Source organism: Lontra canadensis, unplaced genomic scaffold (genome assembly GCF_010015895.1).
Source record: "Lontra canadensis isolate GAN:19392208 unplaced genomic scaffold, GSC_riverotter_1.0 scaffold60, whole genome shotgun sequence".
Taxonomy (NCBI): domain Eukaryota; kingdom Metazoa; phylum Chordata; class Mammalia; order Carnivora; family Mustelidae; genus Lontra; species Lontra canadensis.
Genome location: NW_022631054.1, coordinates 6,745,738 through 6,767,342, shown reverse-complemented (window position 1 = coordinate 6,767,342; position 21,605 = coordinate 6,745,738). Strand labels below are relative to the sequence as shown.

Below are 21,605 nucleotides of genomic sequence, written 5' to 3'. Positions count from 1 at the left end.
AGTCAATGTTCTGTTTTCTTCTGCTTCCTTTGTCTTAGGTTTTTGTGGGTCTGCTGTGCTCTGAACAGGTAGGCTTAGGACACATCTACCCTGTGGCTTTGGGTCAGTCACGTGTTTGGCTGGAGGGCAAGTGTGCCTTTTAAGGAGGCAGGTGACTTTTTCATGCCTATTTTCTTTCCCCTAGGTTTATGAAGGCCTAGACATCATCACCAACAAGGTTTCTGCCCAAGAGCAGAGAATGTGCCAGCACCACATGATCAGCTTTGTGGATCCTCTCGTGACAAATTACACAGTTGTGGATTTCAGGAACAAGGCAACTGCTCTGATATCCTTAGGAAAGACAGCAACTAGGTTTGGTGGGTGCAAGGCAGTCCAAGCCAAGAAAGAAGTTTTCATTTCAGTGACAGTTTCTTCTAAGCCAAGACTTAAGAAGAACCAGTAGGCAGCACCCCCAGCAGAACTATATGGATCAAAAGATACAGTACCCTTGCTTCTCAGAGTGTTGTCAGACTGCAGCACCAGCCATCCCTTGGGTGCTTATTAGAAATGCTGAATTTGGGCCTCACTCCAGAACTACTGAATCAGAATATGCATTTCACAAGAGTCCCAGGTGATTTATATGCATATTAAAATTTGAGAAGCTGTTTTAGTGGAGAGAACACTGATTTAGGAACTAGAAAATCTGTGTTCTAGTCCCAGAACTGCCTCTTTGGACCAAGTGAATTTTACTGGGTAGAACATTTACCCAGCTCATCTTCAGTTTCCTACCGTTTAAATGGGGATACAGAATCAATTTACAAATATAGTGGAGTTACAGTTAGAATTTAATAGGGATTATTGGGTGGGGGAGGACAGCAAAAAGAAGATTTTTTTTTCTGTGATCAGTGATCTTTGATTGATTGATTGATTGATTGATTAAGTAGATTGTACGTGCAGCATGGAGCCCAACACAGGGCTTAAACTCACAACCCTGAAATTAAGACTTGAGCTGAGATCGAGTTAGACGCTTAACCAGCTGAGCCACCCAGGTGCCCCTTGTTATTTATTTTTTTAAAATTTAATTCCAGTATAGTTAACATATAGTGTTCTATTAGTTTCAACACCAGTATATTTTGAAGAAAGAATAATATAAGGGGGGGATTGTCCTTATGTTTTAATTGTCCAGGCTTCCAGATGGGGTAGCTGGCTGGCTCAGTTGGTAGAGTATGCAGCTCTTAATCACCAGTTTGTGAGCTCAAGCCCCATGTTGGGTATAGGGATTGCTTTAAAAAATTTGGACTGCCAGATAGTAAGATACGAGGAAAATTCATAATAATTATAATAGTATTGAACTTATGCTGGGCAAATTTATGACACAGAATAGAAAACTCAGATACAAATTAAAATGTTTATATATATTTATCTTATGATCAAGGTGGCATTTAAAACAATAGAGAATACAGTAGTTAATATTCCTGGGACAGCTATTCTTTTTGGAAAAAATAAAATCATGACCTCATTATGTATGACATAAATTGCAGATGGATTTCAGAGTTAAATATATGTATTTTTAAAACTTTAAAACAAATGGGATAATAATTGAGTAGTTACGTGATTTTCGAGTAGGGAAGGACTCTGTAGATACACAGTTACTAAAAAAGTTCTTTTTTTAATTTTTATTTATTTATTTGATAGACACAGCGAGAGAGGGAACACAAGTAGGGGGCGTGGGAGAGGGAGAAGCAGGCTTCCCACCGAGTAGGGAGCCCGATGTGGGGCTCCATCCCAGGACCCTGGGACCATGACCCCAGCCGAAGGTAGACGCCTAACAACTGAGCCACCCAGGCGGCCCTCTAAAGAAGTTACTTTAATGGATTTTTTTAACTCAATTTTTTCATTTATTTTACTGTGTTAAATACACACAAAATTTACCACTTAACCGTTTTTTAAGTGTACAGTTCAGTTGTATTGAATACATTCACATTGTCGTGCAACCATCACCACCATCCATCTCCATAACCTTCTGGGTTTTTTTTTTTTTTTTTTTTAAAGATTTTATTTATTTGACAGAGACCCAGTGAGAGAGGAAACACAAGCAGGGGGAGTGGAGAGGGAGGAGCAGGCTTCCTGCTGAGCAGAGAGCCCGACATGGGCTCAATCCCAGGACCCTGGGACCATGACCCAAGCCGAAGGTAGATGCTTAATGACTGAACCACCCAGGCACCCCTGTTTTTGTTGTTGCTGTTGTTGTTGTTTTGTAAGATTTGTTTATTTGAGAGAGAGAGAGCACGAGTGGGAGGGTCAGAGGAAGAGGTAGAGAGAATCCCAAGCAGACTCCCTATCCTATATGGGGCTTGATCCCAGGACCCTGAAATCATGGCCTAAGCCAAAACCAAGAGTCATGGATGTTCAACTGACTGTACACCTAGGCACCCCCTGCCTTTTTTAAACAAAAGTAGCTAGCTTCCAGTATATTCAAATTAAGAATTTGTGTCAGCAGGAATATATATCAACCAGAACTAGGTATCTACTGTAGAGTAACCTTGCCAAGCATGTGAGATAGGTGATAGATGTCATTCATAGCAGCATTGCTTTTAATGGCAAAAACAAACACCTAAATTTTTACTTACAGAAGAATGTATAAAATTTGCTTTGTTCATATAAGTACTTTTTCAGCAGTGAAAATGAGTAAATTGTACCTACATGCAGCAGTCAATGTGGAAGAATCTCAGAAACAATAAAATGTGAGAAATTATAGACATTCATACCGTATACATTCATACCATTTATCATAAAAGTTAAAATGCAAGCAAAACAGGGGTGCCTGGGTGGCTTAGTCAGTTGAACCTTCAGCTCAGGTCATGATCCCAGGGTCTTGGGATCGAGCCCCACATCTGGCTGACTGCTCAGTGGGGAGCCTGCTTCTCCCTCTCCCTCCACTGCTCCCCCTGCCTGTGTGTGTGCACGCTCTCTCTCTCTCAGACTCTCTCTGTCAAATAAATAAATAAATAAAATCTTAAAAAAAAAAAAGCAAGCAAAACTAACCAATATATTTTTGAGGGAGTTATATACACATAAGGAATAATGTAAAGAAAAGCAAGGGAATGATAAGAAAACCAGACAATTCAGGATAGCAAATCTCAGGTTTCCCCACAGAGAGGGGAAATAGGGAGTTGGGATGGGAGTGAATACATACAAGCTTCAAAAGAATTGGTAATACTCCTTTTTTACATTGGGCTCATGAGTATATGTTTATTATTAAGCTTCATAATTTACATATGTTCTTTTATTTGTATTGAATATTTTATAATTTAAAAAAAATTAGCCCACTATAAACAAAATTAAGAAACACTACAGGCCAGAGGAAAAAACGTTTGTAACATAGGAAAGGCAAATGGTTAATATCCTTAATATATAAAGAACTCATATGAATCAATATGAAAAATACTTAAAGGGCCTGAGTAGTAATTCACAAAGGAAGAAATACAAGTGATGGTAAACATGAAAAAGGGTTTTTAGCCTTGCTGTTAAGGCCATGCAAATCAAAATAATGAGATCATATTTTTTTGCCTATCAAATAGGCAGAGATAAAAAATGCAGATAATTCTTGCCTTACCTGCTTTATGAGACAGTTGTATCAGGTGAGATAATATATATGAAAGCCCTTGGCATATTAAAACATATCACTAAATGTATGTTGTTGCTTTAAGAAGATTTGGTTGTTCAAAAAGAGCTGATAGAAAATGGTGTTTTCAGAGGGCAGTAAGGGATGACCCATCCCTTACAGAATTGGAGATTTCTGAGTTTAGGTAAGAACCTAAAATCAGAATGTCAGAACTGAAAGTACCTTAAGAAGTATCCAGTTCACCTTCTTGATTTGACAGGCTAAGTAAGGTTTAGATACAGAGGCCCAGAGAGAAAGGTTTTGCCCAGGATCACAGTTGTTTCATGGATTAGGCAAACAAGTTAAACCTTTTACCACCAAGTATCTCCTATCCCATCTCCTTCCCTCTTTTCCACTCTCTCTCTTTTTGGCATCTCACCATTTTCCCCTTCCCTTTTTACTTCCCTTGCTCCTGTTCCCTTTGTTAATCATGGTATATATTTGAATTTATGTTACATTTACTGTAATTGTATGCTCCCTGTACTTAAGAGGAGGAATATAGTATTTCTCTTTTTAAAAAACAAATTGAGAGGGGTGCCCGGGTGGCTCAGTCGCTTAAGTGTCTGCCTTTGGCTTAGGTCATGGTCCCAGAATCCAGGGATGGAGCCCTGCATTGGGCTCTCTGCTCAGCAAGGAGTCTGCTTCTCCCTCTGCCCCTCACCAGGCTCTCTCTCGCTCTCTCCCTGTCTCTCTCAAATAAATAAAATCTTAAAAAAAAACCAACAACAACAAATAGAGAAAGAATGTTTCTTCTTTAAGATCCTTGATTGGTAACAGCTTTCTTCTCATCCCACCCCAACTTCTTGGGGTTCGTGGGCTTCTGGTAGAAAAGAGGTCATCTGTCTCTGTGCCCACAGATAGGCTGGCAAGGGAAGAAATGCATAAATGAGTCTTTGTCTAGGTTGAAAGTCTCTTTTTATCAATTATCCTCAGAAGCAAAGCCCTTCATAAAGCAGATAATTATCTGTTCAACAGGGATTCTAAAGAGAAGAATTCAAAATAGCCGGGATATAAAAACAATAGTGGCTCAAGTTAATTCAGTGCTTACTCAATTGAAAGCAAATATTTCAGGCATCGTGGTAGGGGATTTATGTGCCTTGTCACATTTAATGCTCCTTAGAATTCAGGAGAATTTTACAGGTGAGAAAACTGAAGCACAGGCTGGATAAGTTGTCAGAGAGTTGGATTTGGTAATTGAGATCTATTTGTCCTTGGAATCTGTGCTTCTCAGTTTATCTGGTGGAGTCTCAAGTGGGGCTGAAATGTGCAGTACTACCACATAATGATGGGGACTGACTGAGTCAGTCAGTTCTGACTGAGAACCATAGCACAGAGAAACCAACTTGTATTTTATCTCAGAAGGCAGTCCCACAATGGACGTCACCGTGGTGGCTTCCTGAGCAGCTAACACTTGGTTCTCTGAGAGCCCTTGGGCTTGTGCTCATTAAACTGATTTGGAATACCAGCAAGCTTTGAATTTTAGCAGCAAGGCCTAGAAATTTCTAGAACTGGAAGGAATTACCATCATGCATCTGTATATGGTTTGTGCAAGTCCCTCTAGAACAAATAGGAAATGCTTCTGAGAACTCATGGGAAACAGTGAAGACGGATATCAGTTCATCTTGGTTTCCACCCTTTCTCCTCTGTTCTCCAGACGAGTAAATGAATGTGGTTTCTTGCTAATACCTCCTTCCCAAGTGAGTCAGGATGCTCTTCTTGATACTAAATATTGTGATGTCTTTCTTAACATTCACATTGAAGATATATTTGCCCGACACAAAATTCCTATTGTCGTGGGAGGAACCAATTATTACATTGAATCTCTGCTCTGGAAAGTTCTTGTCAATACTAAGGTATGTTTAGTTCACTTGTAAGTCACTGAGGAAATGGGTTCCTCTTTCTTGCCAGCTAATTTTAGTGGGAGGAAGGTTGACTCTTGTCTATTTCTTAAACTCAGCAACTGTAATTTTCTTACTTAATATTCTGAAGCAAATGCCACCTCCATATGTGAAGTGTGCTCCTCCAGGGTGGCCTGAGGGCAGGGGCCGTGTGTGGGAAAAATGCTCCTCTGTGAATTAATTAGCATCTTCATGTAAGTTAACAGTACATCAGTCTGACTCAGCATTTCTTGGCTTTAACAATCTGTACATCAGTGAGATGTCTAACACTAACCCTTCTGACGGAGATGCTATTGCATAGGGTGAGACTTTGCAGACTGTAATGTGTGGGCAGTCCTGGTCCACCCTGGCCACTTGCTGAGAAGACTAGACTCCTGAATATGTTAATACAGATGTGTTAGCCCTGGTTTGTGTTTGTACTTCTGACAAGGAAGCAGGTACCCTAGTACTTCCCCGAGCAGGAAGTCCTCCTTTGTGTGCTGTGGCCTCACCACACTACCACAGTATATTGGAAATTTCTACCGTCTGTCTTTCACTCTATGGCAGGACCTTCTGGTTTCTCTCTGTTCTATATTCCGAACTCCTAGCAGAGTGCCTGACATATACACTGTTGCAGTACTTGTTGAACTGTTGAATTAAATTTACTTCTGAACCGGGACGCCTGGGTGGCTCAGTTGGTTGGACGACTGCCTTCGGCTCAGGTCATGATCCCGGAGTCCCGGGATCGAGTCCCACATCGGGCTCCCAGCTCCATGGGGAGTCTGCTTCTCCCTCTGACCTTCTCCTCGCTCATGTTCTCTCTCACTGTCTCTCTCTCAAATAAATAAATAAAATCTTAAAAAAAAAAAAATTTACTTCTGAACCTTCTTAATAGCCCCATGAGATGGGCCCTGAGAAAGTGACCGACCGAAAAGAGCTTGAGAAGGAGGATGGCCACGTCCTCCACAAACGCCTAAGCCAAGTGGACCCAGAAATGGCTGCCAAGCTGCACCCCCATGACAAGCGCAAAGTGGCCAGGTAAGAGAGCCTGGGCCCACTGAGCCTGAGTCCCTCTGGAGTTGGGCAGTCAGTTCTTCAGTGCGCCTGGGTAATGAGAGGAGTTTGGTAATAGCAGTTAGTGGAGACTGGTATGTTCCCAGCTCACAGGTTGCGAGGCCCTGAGGTACTGCCTCAGTCCAACTCCCTCAATAAATAATTGCACTCAACTTTGTTGTTAATTTAAAATGTATAATACAATGGAGTTTTCCCTAGGGCCTAGGTAATTGTGCTTCATTTTCTATTTGATCTTTGCTTGTATAACAGTTTTCATATAAATTTTTTCTGGCATGCAGTTGGTTTACATTGTGATTTGAGTTTCATAATTGATGGCGCAATGCTGAGTTCTGCCCCAGCAGCTTTCCTAGTGGGAGGTAGATTTTATAAACTGTCTCATAGACCAGCTCACCTTCCCATGTGGAGGCTTTCTTGAAGGGAAGAGCGAGGTGGTGAATGAACTCATAAGGTCATGTTTTCTTAGGTTTGTTTTGAAATTGCAGCCTCGTGTGGTAAGTTTATTCTTCTGCAGTGTTGGGAGTGAAACCATATCTAATGAAGTGGGGTAGAGGATCTGATGAAGGGAGGTTGATTACACAGATTAGATACTAGAGCACCATCTGGTATTGATAGGGATTATGAAGTAGTCCACTCAAATGAATAATCTAGATGAGTGTTTCTTAATCCTTTTTCACTGTCTCCCACCACCCCATATACACCCAGAGCCTTTTTAGAAAATTTTGTGCTAATTCTGCCTCCCTGCCTCCCTGTCCTCCATGGAATGTAGTACTAAAGAATAATATTTCTTTGGGTATGGTTGCCCCTCGGAGTGTCACATACCATTGTACTGTCTAGGTATTTTTGCCTCCTTCAGAGCAGTGTCACCTCAGGTGATAATGCACATTCTAGATAAATGAAATTTATACTTCCGGTGTCCAAACATTTTATTTTAAAAAATATTTTAATAGAGATATTTCAAAAATTTTTGGAGAACAAGAACATTAATGATGAACATTTTTATGTTTTATGATGTAATTCTAGAGTTTGGGCTTTATTACCCTCTCTTTTTATTTATTTATTTTTAAAAAAGATTTTATTTTATTTGTCAGAGCAAGAGAGCACAAGCAGGAGAGGCAGCAGCAGAGCAGACAGAGGGAGAGGAAAAGGAGGCTCCCCACTGCCCTGCCCACTGAGCAGGGAGCCCGATGTGGGGCTCAATCCCAGGACCCTGGGATTATGCCCTGATCATGGTGCTTAACTGAGCCACCCAGGCTCCCCATCCTCTCTTTTTACTAATGAGTTTTATCTTATCACCTCTCTGCATTTTGCTGCTTATAAACTAGTAATGTGCCAAGAATTGTGTCTTAGAATCAGTAGCCTCTGAACAAGCGTTCTAGAGTACCTTCTTTGGAGAGGACTGAAAGACTTTGTTCATCTTTCTTTTCTTTTCCTTTTTTTTTTTTTTAAGGTTTTTATTTATTCATTTGAGAGAGAAAGAACACAAGCAAGGGGTGGGGGTGGAGGGGCTGAGGGAGAAGCAGACTGCCACAGAACAGGGAGCCCAATGCACGACTCCATCCTAGGACCCCAGAATCACAACCTGAGCTAAAGGCCAGCGCTCAACTGACTGAGCCAACCAGGTGTCCCTTATTTTTCTTTTATTTTGAGACTGTTTCCTAACCTCCAGATAATTGAGATTATCTGTTACCACGATTTTTCCTCATAGGTCCTCTTTGAGTGACCAGTGGTATGGAAAGACAAGGGTCTCTACTCTTGTGTTAGGGTTTCAGGAAGTAGAATTGGGTCGGGAGGGAAAGATCACTTTCAAGTTGAATGAATAAGTTGCAGTCACCCAGAGTGGTGACGTGTGGATTTGAGAGTTGCATTACCTAGGGCTGCATAACTAATGGAGGCAGACAGAGTGGAGGTGGCTGAAGAGTGAGGGTGTGAGTTCTTTCTTCAGTGGTCTTCATGCTAGTAGAGGACCAAATCAGAAGTGTTCTTCGTTATTCTAGACCTGTGTAAAAAAAAGTTGATGAGCTGGATATACGACATACTTCTGTACTGTGGGAAAGGCATTCCAGCGAGACTGGACTTGCTGGCTTGTAACAGTCTCCCAAATAAGCTCTTTTACTGCTTACCTGACGGTGAGTGAGTCCCATTCTGTTTGTGTGGAAGAGGCCTGCTGTTTTTGAACCTGAGTTTAGAAAAGTTAATGTATGTTTAGAAGAATAGTATTATTCTTACTTGACCTAAAATTTTCTTTGGGACTGTTTTCTGAGTAGCTGTAGGATTGGAATAACTGCAAACCTTCATGGCTTCAGGAGCTTATACAGTGAAAATGAGAAAGAGGTGGTTCTGTAATAAATAGCCTCTCTCCTTGTTTCATTTGAGAATCAGTATTTTCTAATGGTTTTTATGGGTGTGTTCCCCCTCCCCCACCCCTTTAAATGACTTAGGAGCTTGCAAGTATTTGAAGAAACGGGGATCTCTCATAGTGAATTTCTTCATCGTCAACATGCAGAGGAAGGTGGTGGTCCCCTTGGAGGCCCTCTGAAGTTCCCTAACCTTTGCATCCTCTGGCTTCATGCTGACCAGACAGGTAAAAGTCCTTTGATGCCTTAGAGTCCATCTGAAATAGAGCTTATTATACATATATATAATGCCCAGAACCATGAGTGGGTCTTAATAAGCACTAAACAAGTGTTAGCTCTTAATTTTATAATTACCATGATTCATTAACTTATTAAGGCACAGTGCCTTTCCCTTAGCTATCTGTAGGATAGGGAAAGGGAAGTAGGTGCCCCTGGCACTAGGATAAGATACCAAGGATGGGATAAGAGGAGATGGGTGGGTTGGGTAAGAGACTGCCATCCAGGGAAGGTCCAAAGAGAAAGAGAAGGAAGGCTTTGAGGAAGGAGGTCTGACTCCCTGGTTGGCTGGGTGGAGGCCGCAGACCTGAGAAATGGGTATGATGGTTAGCCTGATTATGGTTTGGTGGTTTGTTTTTTTTTTTTTTTTTTTTTTTTTTTTGGTAAAGTATGATAATGCCTTGTGATAGTACTAACTTCTCCATCCAGCTAACATTCAGTAAGCATTCAATGAAGTGCCGGTATGCTGCATAGTTACTTAGATTTCAGAGACGGATGTGAGACCGTGCCTGGTTTTTAGGAGCTCCTGGTCTAGTGGTGCAGCAAACAAAGATAGCTACTACATTGTGCTAAATGGTAGGCTAGAAAGTACCTTGAGGCCACAGAGAAGGGATACCCATTTTTAAGGATAACCTGTGGGCTGGTCTGTATGTGAACAGGCAGCATAGTGTAGCGATTAAGAACATGGTCTTTGAGCCAAACTGCCTGGATTCAGATTCCTGCTTCACCATCTTCTAGCTGTGTGTTTCAAGGCAAGTTAGTTAACATTCCTGTGCCCCAATTTTCTCTTCTGTAAAGTGGAATTAATGTATTAATAATAATACATATATGTATTGAGGATTAGATGAATTACAACATACAAAGTGGTCAGATATGCATACATGTGATGAGTCCTCCTTAATAAACAGACTTTTTAGGAGTATAGAATAAGAGGTTACTGTTACTGCAGGCTGAGCATTAGCAATGGCAGATAATGTAGAGTGTGGTTGAAATGGTAAAAATTTGTTAAATTGATCTCATATGCAAGTTCATCAAAAAAGGTAATTTTTTAAATGAAATTTTTGTGAATAAAAACATGTATTGCAGTTCAGCATAAAATAATGGAATCTGATTCATAATAAAGCTGACCACCACTTTTGGTCATAATAAAGTTTGACCATCACATCTGAATGATTATGACCCCTGACTCTTTGCTCCTTTGTCTGGCTCAGTAGTTCAAGATATACCTAGGATGGCTTTGGATTAAAGTTCCTTGTTCCTATCCGCGGTGTCATCTGAAAGTTCTTAAATGTAAAAGAACACGAAGCTAGAGTAACAAATATAATGGAAAAAAGTAAGAAGGATAACCAAGGGGTGTCAGCTACCTCTAAAGTAAACAACGACTATACATTCCATAATAAAATATTTGTCCTTCCTAATAGCTCTAACTGTATGTTTTCTCTTTATATAAGACCTGTGGTTCGTTTTGGCTGTTTTTATTGAAGTGCGATCTTAAGTATGACATATATGAGTTATTCTATAATCTTTGGACTCTGAACCCTTTCTTCCATTTGAACAAATGTATTTCTTGTAGCAGCCTGTCCATTCATAATATAAGTGTCTAGTGGGCCACCTACAACAGGCTTGCTGGTTGAAGGGTTAATGTGATTGAAGTTCTAGATGAGCGCTTGGATAAGAGGGTGGATGACATGCTTGCTGCCGGGCTCTTGGATGAACTAAGAGATTTTCACAGACGCTATAATCAGAAGAAAGTTGCAGAAAATAGGTGAGGATTTGGCCATTTCTTTGACCCACTCTCCCTCCCTTGCTTTCAGTCAAAAGACCATAAATGTAATACTGGCTTTGGATCTGCTTGTATATTAGCCTTTGTCCCTGGCATTGGCAAGGCTTGTTGGAAGGCAGTCTGGTGTACTTGTTATAGTTGCACTTTTCTAATCTGTCAGACATTCCTAGGAATGAATTTTCAAGAGAACTAACCAGGGAGCTGGTGGGGGGTGGTGGAAGAAAGAGTTTAGAGAATCTGTAACTGTTGAGGATCTCAGTTTCTCATCTGTGAGATGAAATGGCTCAGCTAGATCTTCTCTAAGCCCTTTCAGATGGAGTGGCTCATCTGCTGATGCTCTCCTGTTCCCAGCCAGGACTATCAACACGGTATCTTCCAATCCATTGGCTTCAAGGAATTTCACGAGTACCTGGTCACTGAGGGAAAATGCACACCAGAGACTAGTAACCAGCTCCTAAAGAAAGGTGTGAATTCTTCCATCTAACCTAGTCTTGGACATCCTTGGGTGGCAGAGGCGCCGCTGGTATGGTCTGAGAAAGAGCTGAGGTCAGAAGAGTCCCAAATGGCCTTCTCCCAAATGGCCTTCAACTCAGAACTGAGATTTTTGTCTACCAAGTATACTCCAGTGTGCTGCTATGGTTAAGTTCTCTTCTACTGGGCTGGGAGGGCTTGCCTTTTGGCTGGGTCAGAACTTAGAGGTTCTTAGATCTACCTTATCTTTCAGGTATTGAGTCTCTGAAACAAGTGACTAAGAGATATGCCCGGAAGCAAAACCGATGGGTTAAAAACCGATTTTTGAGCAGTAAGTCTCGTGTTTTTCCTTCTCCCCTGAGTCCATTTCCAGTAGAATATAGATCCTTAGCTCACCCAGAAAAGGAACTTTAGTTTCTGGACCTGTCCTAAGCTTTGGGGACCTGATCTGGGAGAGGGTCTACTGCATCAATGACTGTGCAGGATACTTCTTCGTAATGTCTCAGAAAACAAATGAAATCTTTCCAATGAGGAGTTGAACATCCAGGTGGTAGCTACAAACAGGTAAGAGCATACTAGCAACACCTCTGTAGAGTTGGTGCTCAAGGGGGACTTCAGCTTCAGGTTTTGTACCTGAAGTGCAGTCAGATTTCTTTAGGGAGGCTTTCCTAATTCACATGGTTCTCAGGCATCTGGCTGGCTCAGTTGGAAGAGCATGTGACTCTTGATCTCAGGGGTGGTGAGTTTGGGCCCCATGCTGGGTGTAGAGATTACTTAAAAAAGAAAGAAAGAAAAGAAAAGAAAGAGTAAAGAGAGAAAGAAAGAAAATGGTTCACAGACCAGATGAGCAGTTGCAAAAGTCAAACCTACATCCGTGCTCCCAGCGTTGCCTTCACTTTCCGGTACGTGGTGCTTCCAAGTGCTGCAGCTTTGCCTTTAATTGAACAGTACTTTTAAGGAACAGGGAAGGAAATTCTCCTTCATTTGACCTTGTTCTTTGTCTTTTAGTATATGTGCAAGCACTGTGTCTTTGACACTAAATTTGGTGCTATACATATATTACTGAGCCTGTGAGGTAGGTGTTATTCTTTTATTTTTGCAGATAAGGCAGAGGAGGCTTCAGGAAGTTAAATATATTGCCCGAAATCTGCCAGCTGAATAAGCAGTATTGATTACAGGCCTGACACCCCCTCCCCACACCACCACACACACATTGTACTTTTTAGTGCTCTTCTTGTTTCCTATAGCCATAACTTTAGCTAGACAGCATTGCTATTAGGCCTCAGGTAAGAAATTGTGCGGTTATGAGCTAAAAGGAGATTACCTTAAAAGAGATTAAGTGAAACACCAACTTTATCTTATGGACACTTCTTAAATATGCTTCTGAATCATCTCCTGTTTGCCTTTTGCTGTTCGATTTCTGCTTTCAGTTATAGATAAGGACAGCTGAGGCCTCCCCTCTGCTCTTCAGGGTCTCTGAACAGAAACATCTCGATCCATGTTGTTGACCACCAATAGCTGAAATTCTTTCTCCCACACTCGCTCTCAGCCAGGCATCTCTGGGGTAGTTCTGGCACCAAGGGGCTCTTTATACTTCCTTCTACTTACCCTGCTTTCTCTGCATGTCCTGTCAGATAGGAGAATTCTTGGCTTCAGCTAATACCGAAATCGAATTGCATCAACTGAAATTCACTACTACAGATTTCTAGTGCAGCTTCTCTTCTCCCCAGGGCTAACAATTAGTCTGTAACAAAAGATGTTTTTTGTAATGATTTGAGACTTCCCCTCGCCTGTGGTAAAGCCACAATAACTCCCCCATCTCTGAGTCAGGAGGGATTGATGGCACAGTGCATCATCTGCCCATTCCTCATTCATGTGTATGCCGGCTCAGTCCTGGTGCTAGAGTGAAAGGCACAGCTGCCTTGTAAACCAGGACCTGTGTGTGATTGGCCAGGGCTAGTCTGCTGGGACATGGCTCTGGCAAGAAGCCAGAGGGACTTCCCCGCCCCAACTTGGCCTTGGACCCAAGCCAGAAATAGCAGCTGGGAGCCGAGAACTTGTTGAAAGGTGCTTAGACAGGGCACAGAAACCCAACAAAGGACTCAGAGGGGAAAGGAAAATATAGAGTGGCCTGGAAACAGGTGCAGAGCTTAGCCAAGGCCAGGTGTGCTGTGGATGCTGCCTGCACCCTCCCAGTCTCACCTTTCCGTGTGGTGGCAGGTGCAACGCAGTCCATTTTATGAAGAATCTTACTTGTGGTTGGCACAATCAAAAGGCCAGCACCTGCCAGCCGTTGGCATCCGTAGGACTTTGATGTTTTTGTCCATGCGGAGATGCTCTTTGCCTTTAGACAACTGACTTGACCTAGCTATGGAAGGCAATTTAGTGTGTCCATTGACAGGGGAAGCTACCAGCAGAGACTAAACAGTGTTGGCTCCAATGGACAGAATGCCTGTAGCTTTACTCTAGGCTATCCCTAGTCACCTCTGCATTCAGAAGTATTTACCAAAGGGTGTTTCTTGAATACTCCTCTAGATCTGTTTCCTGAAAGAAGGGGCTCAACTAGTTCAGTCAAGGCTTCTTTCTAGTTCTCAGATATAGTGGCTCATTGATAGATATCCTTCTGTCTTAGTCCCTGAATATCCTTATGGTATCAACAAGTTTCATGAATGCCATACTGCTGAAGGGATATATACAAACCTGAGACTAGTGTCTGCTCCTAAAGAAAGGTGTGAACTCTCTTGCCACAAGAGGAGCATCACTGTAAGATGATAGGCAACTTAGAGCAGGCATTTACTTCAAACTGTTAGTTTATTTACTCCTTTGATATGCTATCTTCATATTGTAGCCCACATGGTTGTCACTAGAGCTGTTACTCTGTTCTGTTTTTCTGACTGATCTGGAAGATCCTATCTCTAGAAGTCTCTGGATTATTCAGGTAGACTAGTTGGCTACAGATCAGTAAACCTTCTGGGTCATTCTTGGATTGTATGTAGTTGTTTGGTTCATGTTTCTGGCTAGAATGAATGGCATGATCAGAATGTTTATTCCTTTGGCCCCTTTTATTTCCTTTGAGGATTTTGGAGTCCTGGGAGCAGAATTGAGTGGGTCTTTGAGGCTGACTTCTCACAATTTCTCTTTGTCATCATTAGGACCTGGTCCCAGTGTCCCTCCAGTATATGGCTTAGAAGTATCTGATGTCTCGAAGTGGGAAGAATCTGTTCTTGAACCTGCTCTTGAAATCGTGCAAAGTTTCATCCAGGTGATTATTAATCACAGTACTGCGTATTGTCTGGCTTTCAGAGACCTTTCCTTAGTTGGCACCTTTGTTGGCAGGAAACCAAACTTTCTTTTTCATGGAATAGAGCAGAAGAGTTGGCTGCTTTTAGATCTCTGGAGGCTGTGTTTCTACTTTCACATTTACAAAGGTTGATAAAATCTATCTATAGTCCACCTGTTCTGTGGGATGAGAAAAAGGAATCTTGGGAAAATCCCACTTCCCTTAATATCCGAGAATGAGATCCAAATCTCTCTGAGTCTATTGCTTCTCTCCCACCCTGCTACCCCCACCCCCCTTGTTCTTTCAGGGCCACAAGCCTGCAGCTGCTCCAGTAAAGATGCCATGCAATGAAATGGAGAACAAGAGAAGTTACCACATGTGTGACCTCTGTGATCGAATCATCATTGGGGACCGTGAATGGGCAGGTGAGTCTGGGAAGGGCACGGAGAACTGTAAGGGTGATTCACAGTGACCTTGTGAAATTTAAGGTCTTTGATAGGTTGAATGCTAGAGTCTGCTTATTTGTAAAGGGATGGCCAGATTCCTCTAAGAGCCCCTAAGTACTCAAATTTCATAGAGACTTTCCCATTTTGGAGAGTTATCTTTGTATTCTGAATTTCAAAGGAAGATCATATGCGCTCCATCTTCAGCTAGAGTAGATATTTTATTTATTTTTTAAGATTTTATTTATTTATTTGACAGAAGAGAGAGCACAAGTACAAGCAGGGGGAGCAGCAGGCAGAGGGAGAGGGAGAAGCAGGCTCCGCACTGAGCAAGGACCACCCCCGCCCAAAATGTGGGGCTCAGTCCCAGGACCCTGGGACCATGACTTGAGCTGAGGGCAGACGCTTAACTAAACTGAGCCACCCAGGGGCCCCTAGAGTAGATATTTTATACTGAGAGATCTGCAGTTAACTTTCCAGAGCTCCTTTGACTTTCCTGATCCTACCTTCTAGGAATTTCTTGGCCTTTCATGTTTAGAACTCAGTATGGATGAGGTGAGATTTTAAGGGAAACCAGCCAACTCACCCAAGAGACCAAGGAAGCAGAAACAGCTGGGAGGGTGGGGGGAGTTCAGTTACTCCTCCTGAGTACAGTCTTTGAAAATGGGGTCTCTTTGGTAATTTTTAAGGTAATATATTGAAATGGTGGTGATTGCTAAAGCTGTGATGGAAAGTGTTAAGCTGTGAAAGCAGGGGCACCTGGGTGGCTCAGTAGGTTAAGTGTCCAACTCTTGGTTTCAGCTCAGGTCATGAACTGTGCTCAGCGGGTAGTCTGCTTTGGGGATTCTCTCCCTCTGCTGCTACTCTGTCCCCACCCCCTTCCCCATGCATGCGTACACACTTGGTCTTTCAAATACATAAATCTTTAAAAAAAAAAAAAAATCTTAAAAAAAAAAAAGATGCTGTGAAAGTCAGACTTGTATAAAGGAGGTGGCCAAAGGGTGATGTCTTCTTTAAAGGTACTCCTGACTAAGCAGCATGGTCCCTGACCTTAGGCTCTTTTTCACTATTGTAGAGCCTGGATTCACCTCTGCCACAGAGTCACACTGAACTCCCCTGTCGGGTTCTTGCAGTCCTCTAGTCAAAGCCCAGAAAGGGCCAGGGCCTCCCAAGTCTTGAGTTCTGTTTGGAAATTTTTTTAAGGCTCACTCCTTTTGAGCACAGTAGGGCTTGTAGGGACCCAGTGGCTAGAATCCTGTTCAGAGCACTGCCTTGCATGGGATTCTCCTAGAAATAGAGTTTTCTCCCCATACCAACCAATAGAATGATTAGTTCTGTTAACTGGTAATGCTGGCAAAATGAACTCCATTGTCAGAGATTGGGGATGGCGTGATTTGCCCAAGCAGCAGAAGAAGCCTCGATTGTCGTTGGTTTATAATGATGAAAGGGGAAGAGAAAGAGAGTGTCTGATTGTTTTTTTCTAAAGAAAACTTAGTGGTTCAGTTTGTCGAATGTCCTTCAGGGATAGCCTTAAAGAAACAACATTTGTGAGCCTTTGTGAGCTTAGCTTGTGTGAGCCCTTCTATAGTGCCATCTGTCAAATCCTTGCTCCCATCTCCTGCTGCCATGGAGAGCCAGGCCAGAAGCCCTTTCTTGCCTTAGGCTCTAGCTGGAGAATAAAGCTGACTTTTTTCCCCCAAGTAAACTTTTCTTTGACTTCTACCTCTTCCTTACTTGTTTTTTGCTTTGAAACCTTAAAATGATGTTTTTAATAGATATCAAAGATAATTTAATCTTGTCTATGCCTTTAGAGGCTTCCAAAGAAAATTTCCTTGAAAAAGAAAAAGTAGAAAGAAGCTAGTATGAGGATGGGAACAGTTTTCGTGGTGAGAGGTCAGAAATTGGTATCAGGCAACAGTGACCTTTCAGTTTTACTGCTTCTGTGGGCTCTCAAAAAGGATTGGCAAAGAAGAATGCTTCCTGTTATCTCTCTGGAGCATTGTGTGCTTGGAGAATGGGAATCTTGTGGATTAGTCATTCAGATGGCTTGTCTAACCCAGGCAGAGGGATGTCAGATCAGCAGGGGTAACCTGTGTGAGCAGAAAAGAAGTGCAAGGACAGCTCTAGGTCTGATGTGGGACAGAGCATCTGTTCTGCAATATAGACAAGGATTTGGATTTGTAACTTTTTAGCTGAGTGAGTTGAAAGGTAATCTATCTGTAACAAGAAGCCACGTTCTGGAAAATTGAGTCTAGAGCCCTGATTCTTGAAAGTTTCGTCTCTTTTTGGACTATAGGTGAGCCGAAGAACTTACCAGCTGTGTGTCCTTGGACAAAATCTAAGTCCTTGGTGAAATTCAGTTTCCTCCTGTATAAAATGAGCTGAATAATACTGTCCTGCAAGATGGCTGTGAGGGTTAGTGATGTAAAGCACCCAGCAGGATACACTGACTGCATGGTAGCTTGCTGGCTATGTAACTTCGCCTTCCCTTAAAAATGCTACGCAGCTCTACCAGTATGTGTTGATCCTGTTATTGTTAAAGAAAAGGATTATATAGTTAGTTTTGTATGCTTCTAGGATTGATTCTCGAAAGTTCTAATGAGTTGTTTTTGTTTTGTTCTGTCTTAGCACATATAAAATCCAAATCCCACTTGCACCAACTGAGGAAGAGAAGAAGATTGGACTTGGATGCTCTTGCTACCATTGAGAGTCAGAGTATTTCTCCAGACTGTGACAAAGAGCCCGAAGAGAAAGGGTCCCCAGGGCAGAATGAGAAAGAGCTGAAATCTGGTGTTTAAAGAGAAATGTCCAGTAGTAGCCTTTGCACAGGTAGGGACCCAGTTTGGGAGGGAGGGTTATGTCTGTGTCCCTGTCTGGACTGAGGAGTGCTACGCAGAAAGCCCCCACGTTTTCTTTCTGTGGTGGTGTAGTTTCAGTGTTCTTTGTCATGGAAACAGCAGGACTTGTTAGCTCCCTGTTTGGCTGATGTGCCTGGTAATGATGATTTTTGGAAGGAATTTTTTTTCTTTCAACCCAAAAGGTTCTATTTTTGAAAGAGGCACAGAATGCACTTTTTGATACTTGAGGATCTTTTTGGTAATGAATACCTGAATTTCCTATATCCCTTAAAAAAGAAGTTTTATGTCCCTGACTGTGGCTAAAAATATCCCATTTCCACTTCTATAAAAGATGACTGAAGTATTGTGGGCCACAAATCAGGAGTTCTGGATTTGGGTGAATGGCAGGAAAGGCCCAGCCCCAGTGAGATGATTAAGTGAACTCAGCCAGTTGTTGGATTACACTGAGAAGGAGAGAAGGAGGTGGTCATGATGTGGCTTGAAAACTAAAGACTTTGACATTTGTTGAGCTCCTCCTGTGTGATAATTACTATCACTGCTATCTTTTTATTGAGTTAAGAGTCTATATTTTTATTAAAAGTTAAATAAAGAAAAAGTTTATAGGAGTCTCTTTAGTCCTTAAAAATATATATATATACCATGTCTAGTTTATACATAGTAGGCTCTGTAATCAATATACATGATAGCATTGGGGCACCAGGGGGCTCAGTTGGTTAAGCATCCTAAGGGCGCCTGGGTGGCTCAGTTGTTGGGCGTCTGCCTTCGATTCGGGTCATGATCCCAGGATCCTGGGATCGAGCCCCACATCGTGACTCCCTGCTCAGCAGGAAGCCTGCTTCTCCCTCTCTCACTCCCCCTGCTTGTGTTCCCTCTCTCGCTGTGTCTCTCTCTGTCAAATAAATAAAATCTTAAAAAAAAAAAAAAAAGGGCAAAAAAACCCCCATCCTATTCTTGATCTCAGCTCGGGTCTTGATCTTCATGTCCTACGTTGGGCTCCACACTGGGCTTAGATCCTACGTAAAAAACAAAACAAAACAAAAACATGATAGCCTTTTCTCAAACTTAACATTCGTCTTAATGATCGTACTGTCGGGGCGCCTAGGTGGCTCAGTGGGTTAACCCTCTGCCTTCGGCTCAGGTCATGGTCTCAGGGTCCTGGGATCGAGCCCCGCATCAGGCTCTCTGCTCAGCGGGGAGCCTGCTTCCCTTCCTCTCTCTCTCTGCCTGCCTCTCTGCCTCTTTCTCTCTGCCTGCCTCTCTGCGTACTTGTGATCTTTCTCTGTCAAATAAATAAATAAAATCTTTAAAAAAAAATGATCGTACTGTCTAGTCACTATTTTTTTTTTTTTAGATTTTTATCTATTTATTTGACAGAGAGACAGCAAGAGAGGGAACACAAGCAGGGGGAGTGGGAGAGGGAGAAGCAGGCTTCCCACTGAGCTGAAAGCCTGATACAGGGCTCAATCCCAGGATCCTGGATTAAGTCGAAGGCAAACGCTTAATGACTGAGCCACCCAGGTGCCCCTGTCTAGTCATTATTTAGCAAATATTTATTGAGCACTTACTATATTCCTGGAAGACATAGAGGGTTATTGGAGATGTGTGATTTCTAGCAGTGTTGAGTATATGTATATATTTAGCATATTAAGCATTTTTGTGTTTATAGTTCAGCAGCATTAATTATGTTCATAATGCTATGCAACTGTCACCTCTATTTCCAAAATTTTTCATCACCCCAAACAAGGTGTATCCATTAAGCCATAACTTCATTCAAGTAATACTTTATTTGTTCAGAATCTACTAGATGAGAGGCTAGAGGGAAAATGGAGATAAAATGAGATGTCATTCTTGTTTTCAGAGAGCTTTGTTCATACTGTACCAACAGCCAGTCTAGGGAAGAGAATATCTAAAGGCTATAAGAGGTGTGTATATACTTTGTGTATTATACTTTGGAGGGGAGGGTAGAGAGGGGAAGAGGATCATGGAAGAAGGAGCATTTCTGCTGGACCTTAAAAAGCAGTTCTTGGTTAGCTGTGTGTAGGAGGAGAGGGTAAAGAACTATCAATCCTGGCTGACCTTTTTTAAAACAGTGCTGAATTCCATAGCCTTACCTTTTTTTTTCTTTTTCCTTCTAACATTTTTTAAAAGTCATTTTTTCCACTAAATTTGTTTACATAGTTCAAAATCAAAATGATATCAAAAGACATTCATTGAGGGGCCCCTAGTGGCTCTCTGCTCTATCTCTGAAATAAATAAAATCTTTATTTTAAAAAAAAAATGTTTTGTATTTGAAAGAGCACAAGCAGGGAGTGGTGGGGGGGACGGGGCAGAGGGAGATGCAGATTCCCCACCCAGCAGGGAGCCTGACGTGAGGCTCCATGCCAGGTCCCTGAGAGGATCTTGACCTGAGTGGAGGGCAGGCGCCCAACCAACTGACACACCTGGGTGCCCCTAAATAAAATCTTAAAAAAAAAAAAAAAAAAGACATTCTTTGAGAAATGTCACTCCCATCTCTATGCCCTTCTCCCTAAGTAGATACTTACTAGTTTTTTTTATCTCTCTCAAGAGTATTTATTGATTTATTTAAAAGATTTTATTTATTTATTTGACAGAGAAGCAAGCTCCCCGCTGAGCAGGGACCCTGATGTGGGGGGCTCAGTCCCAGGACCCTGGGATCATGACCTGAGCCAAAGGCAGACGCTTAATGACTGAGCCACCCAGGGGGCCCTCAAGAGTTTTTTAATGCAAAAATGAACAAATAGAAATATGTATCCACCCCCCCTCTTACCCAGAAGGTAGCCTTTAGCACATACTCTCATCATCTGTCACCTCCCCTGTAAGCAGCATCTGGGTGTGCATGGATTTCTCCTGCCACCTCTGTCAGGTGTTTTGTGTTGGGCCTTAACCATTTATGCTAGATTCCCCAGTTAACTCCAGCAGGGATCATTTACCTCATACACTGAACTTTATTCAGATGCTAGGGTTTAGGCCCAAACCAGTCTCTGACAAATTCTTTCTTTTTTTTTTTTTTCTCTGACAAATTCTTAAGCTATGGCCAGCCCATTCGTTCAGCCAGCAGATACCTCAGAACTTACCATATGCTTGGTGCTTTGCCAGACTCAGAGGCTACAGTGGTGATCCAGAAAGTCCACACTGATTAATTACTGAATTATAGCTGTAATAAGGCTGCAAAGAAATCACATTTGCTATAAGAGCAAGTAATCCAAAGCCTTGCGCCGTATCCCCTTGGTGTGTGGGAGTGTGTGCATGCGTTGGGGGAAGGCACGTGACACAATAGGGCACAGTGTGATGCTAGCTCGGGGTTTGGAGCCAGGTCTGCAGATATGGTATGGCGTGACCTGGAAAGCTGAGGTTCTCAACGTGACTTCAGTGGCTTCTCCTCCCTCCTTCCACACTCTGTGGGTGGAATATCCTGGACCCCTTGAGTTTTATTGAGCTTTACCCATTTTTAATGACTTTGAATTTCAAGAGTACATTTTTCTAAGCCAAAGGAGAAATTATCTTTGTATCCACCCCATGTTGTTC

The 21,605-nt window shown here is 42.2% G+C and overlaps 1 protein-coding gene across 4 annotated transcripts in view; it reads left to right on the top strand.

Annotated features, from left to right (window-relative positions):
- TRIT1 (tRNA isopentenyltransferase 1) overlaps nt 1–20,310 on the top strand; it is a 48,471-nt gene extending 28,161 nt beyond the window's left edge. For 2 of the 4 annotated variants that reach the window (XM_032877381.1, XM_032877383.1), the window contains exons 2-11: nt 185–325; nt 5,398–5,496; nt 6,416–6,558; nt 9,033–9,175; nt 10,878–10,989; nt 11,359–11,471; nt 11,732–11,809; nt 14,631–14,740; nt 15,066–15,183; nt 17,830–18,100. In XM_032877381.1, the coding sequence (XP_032733272.1) occupies nt 185–325; nt 5,398–5,496; nt 6,416–6,558; nt 9,033–9,175; nt 10,878–10,989; nt 11,359–11,471; nt 11,732–11,809; nt 14,631–14,740; nt 15,066–15,183; nt 17,830–17,999 (1,227 nt within the window). In that variant the 3' untranslated portion in view covers nt 18,000–18,100. Of the gene's footprint in view, nt 1–184; nt 326–5,397; nt 5,497–6,415; nt 6,559–9,032; nt 9,176–10,877; nt 10,990–11,358; nt 11,472–11,731; nt 11,810–14,630; nt 14,741–15,065; nt 15,184–17,829; nt 18,101–19,917 lie in introns of those variants that run through there. The other 2 variants (XM_032877382.1, XR_004384997.1) reach the window with 2 other exon arrangements.
- The last annotated feature ends 1,295 nt before the right edge of the window (nt 20,311–21,605 follow it).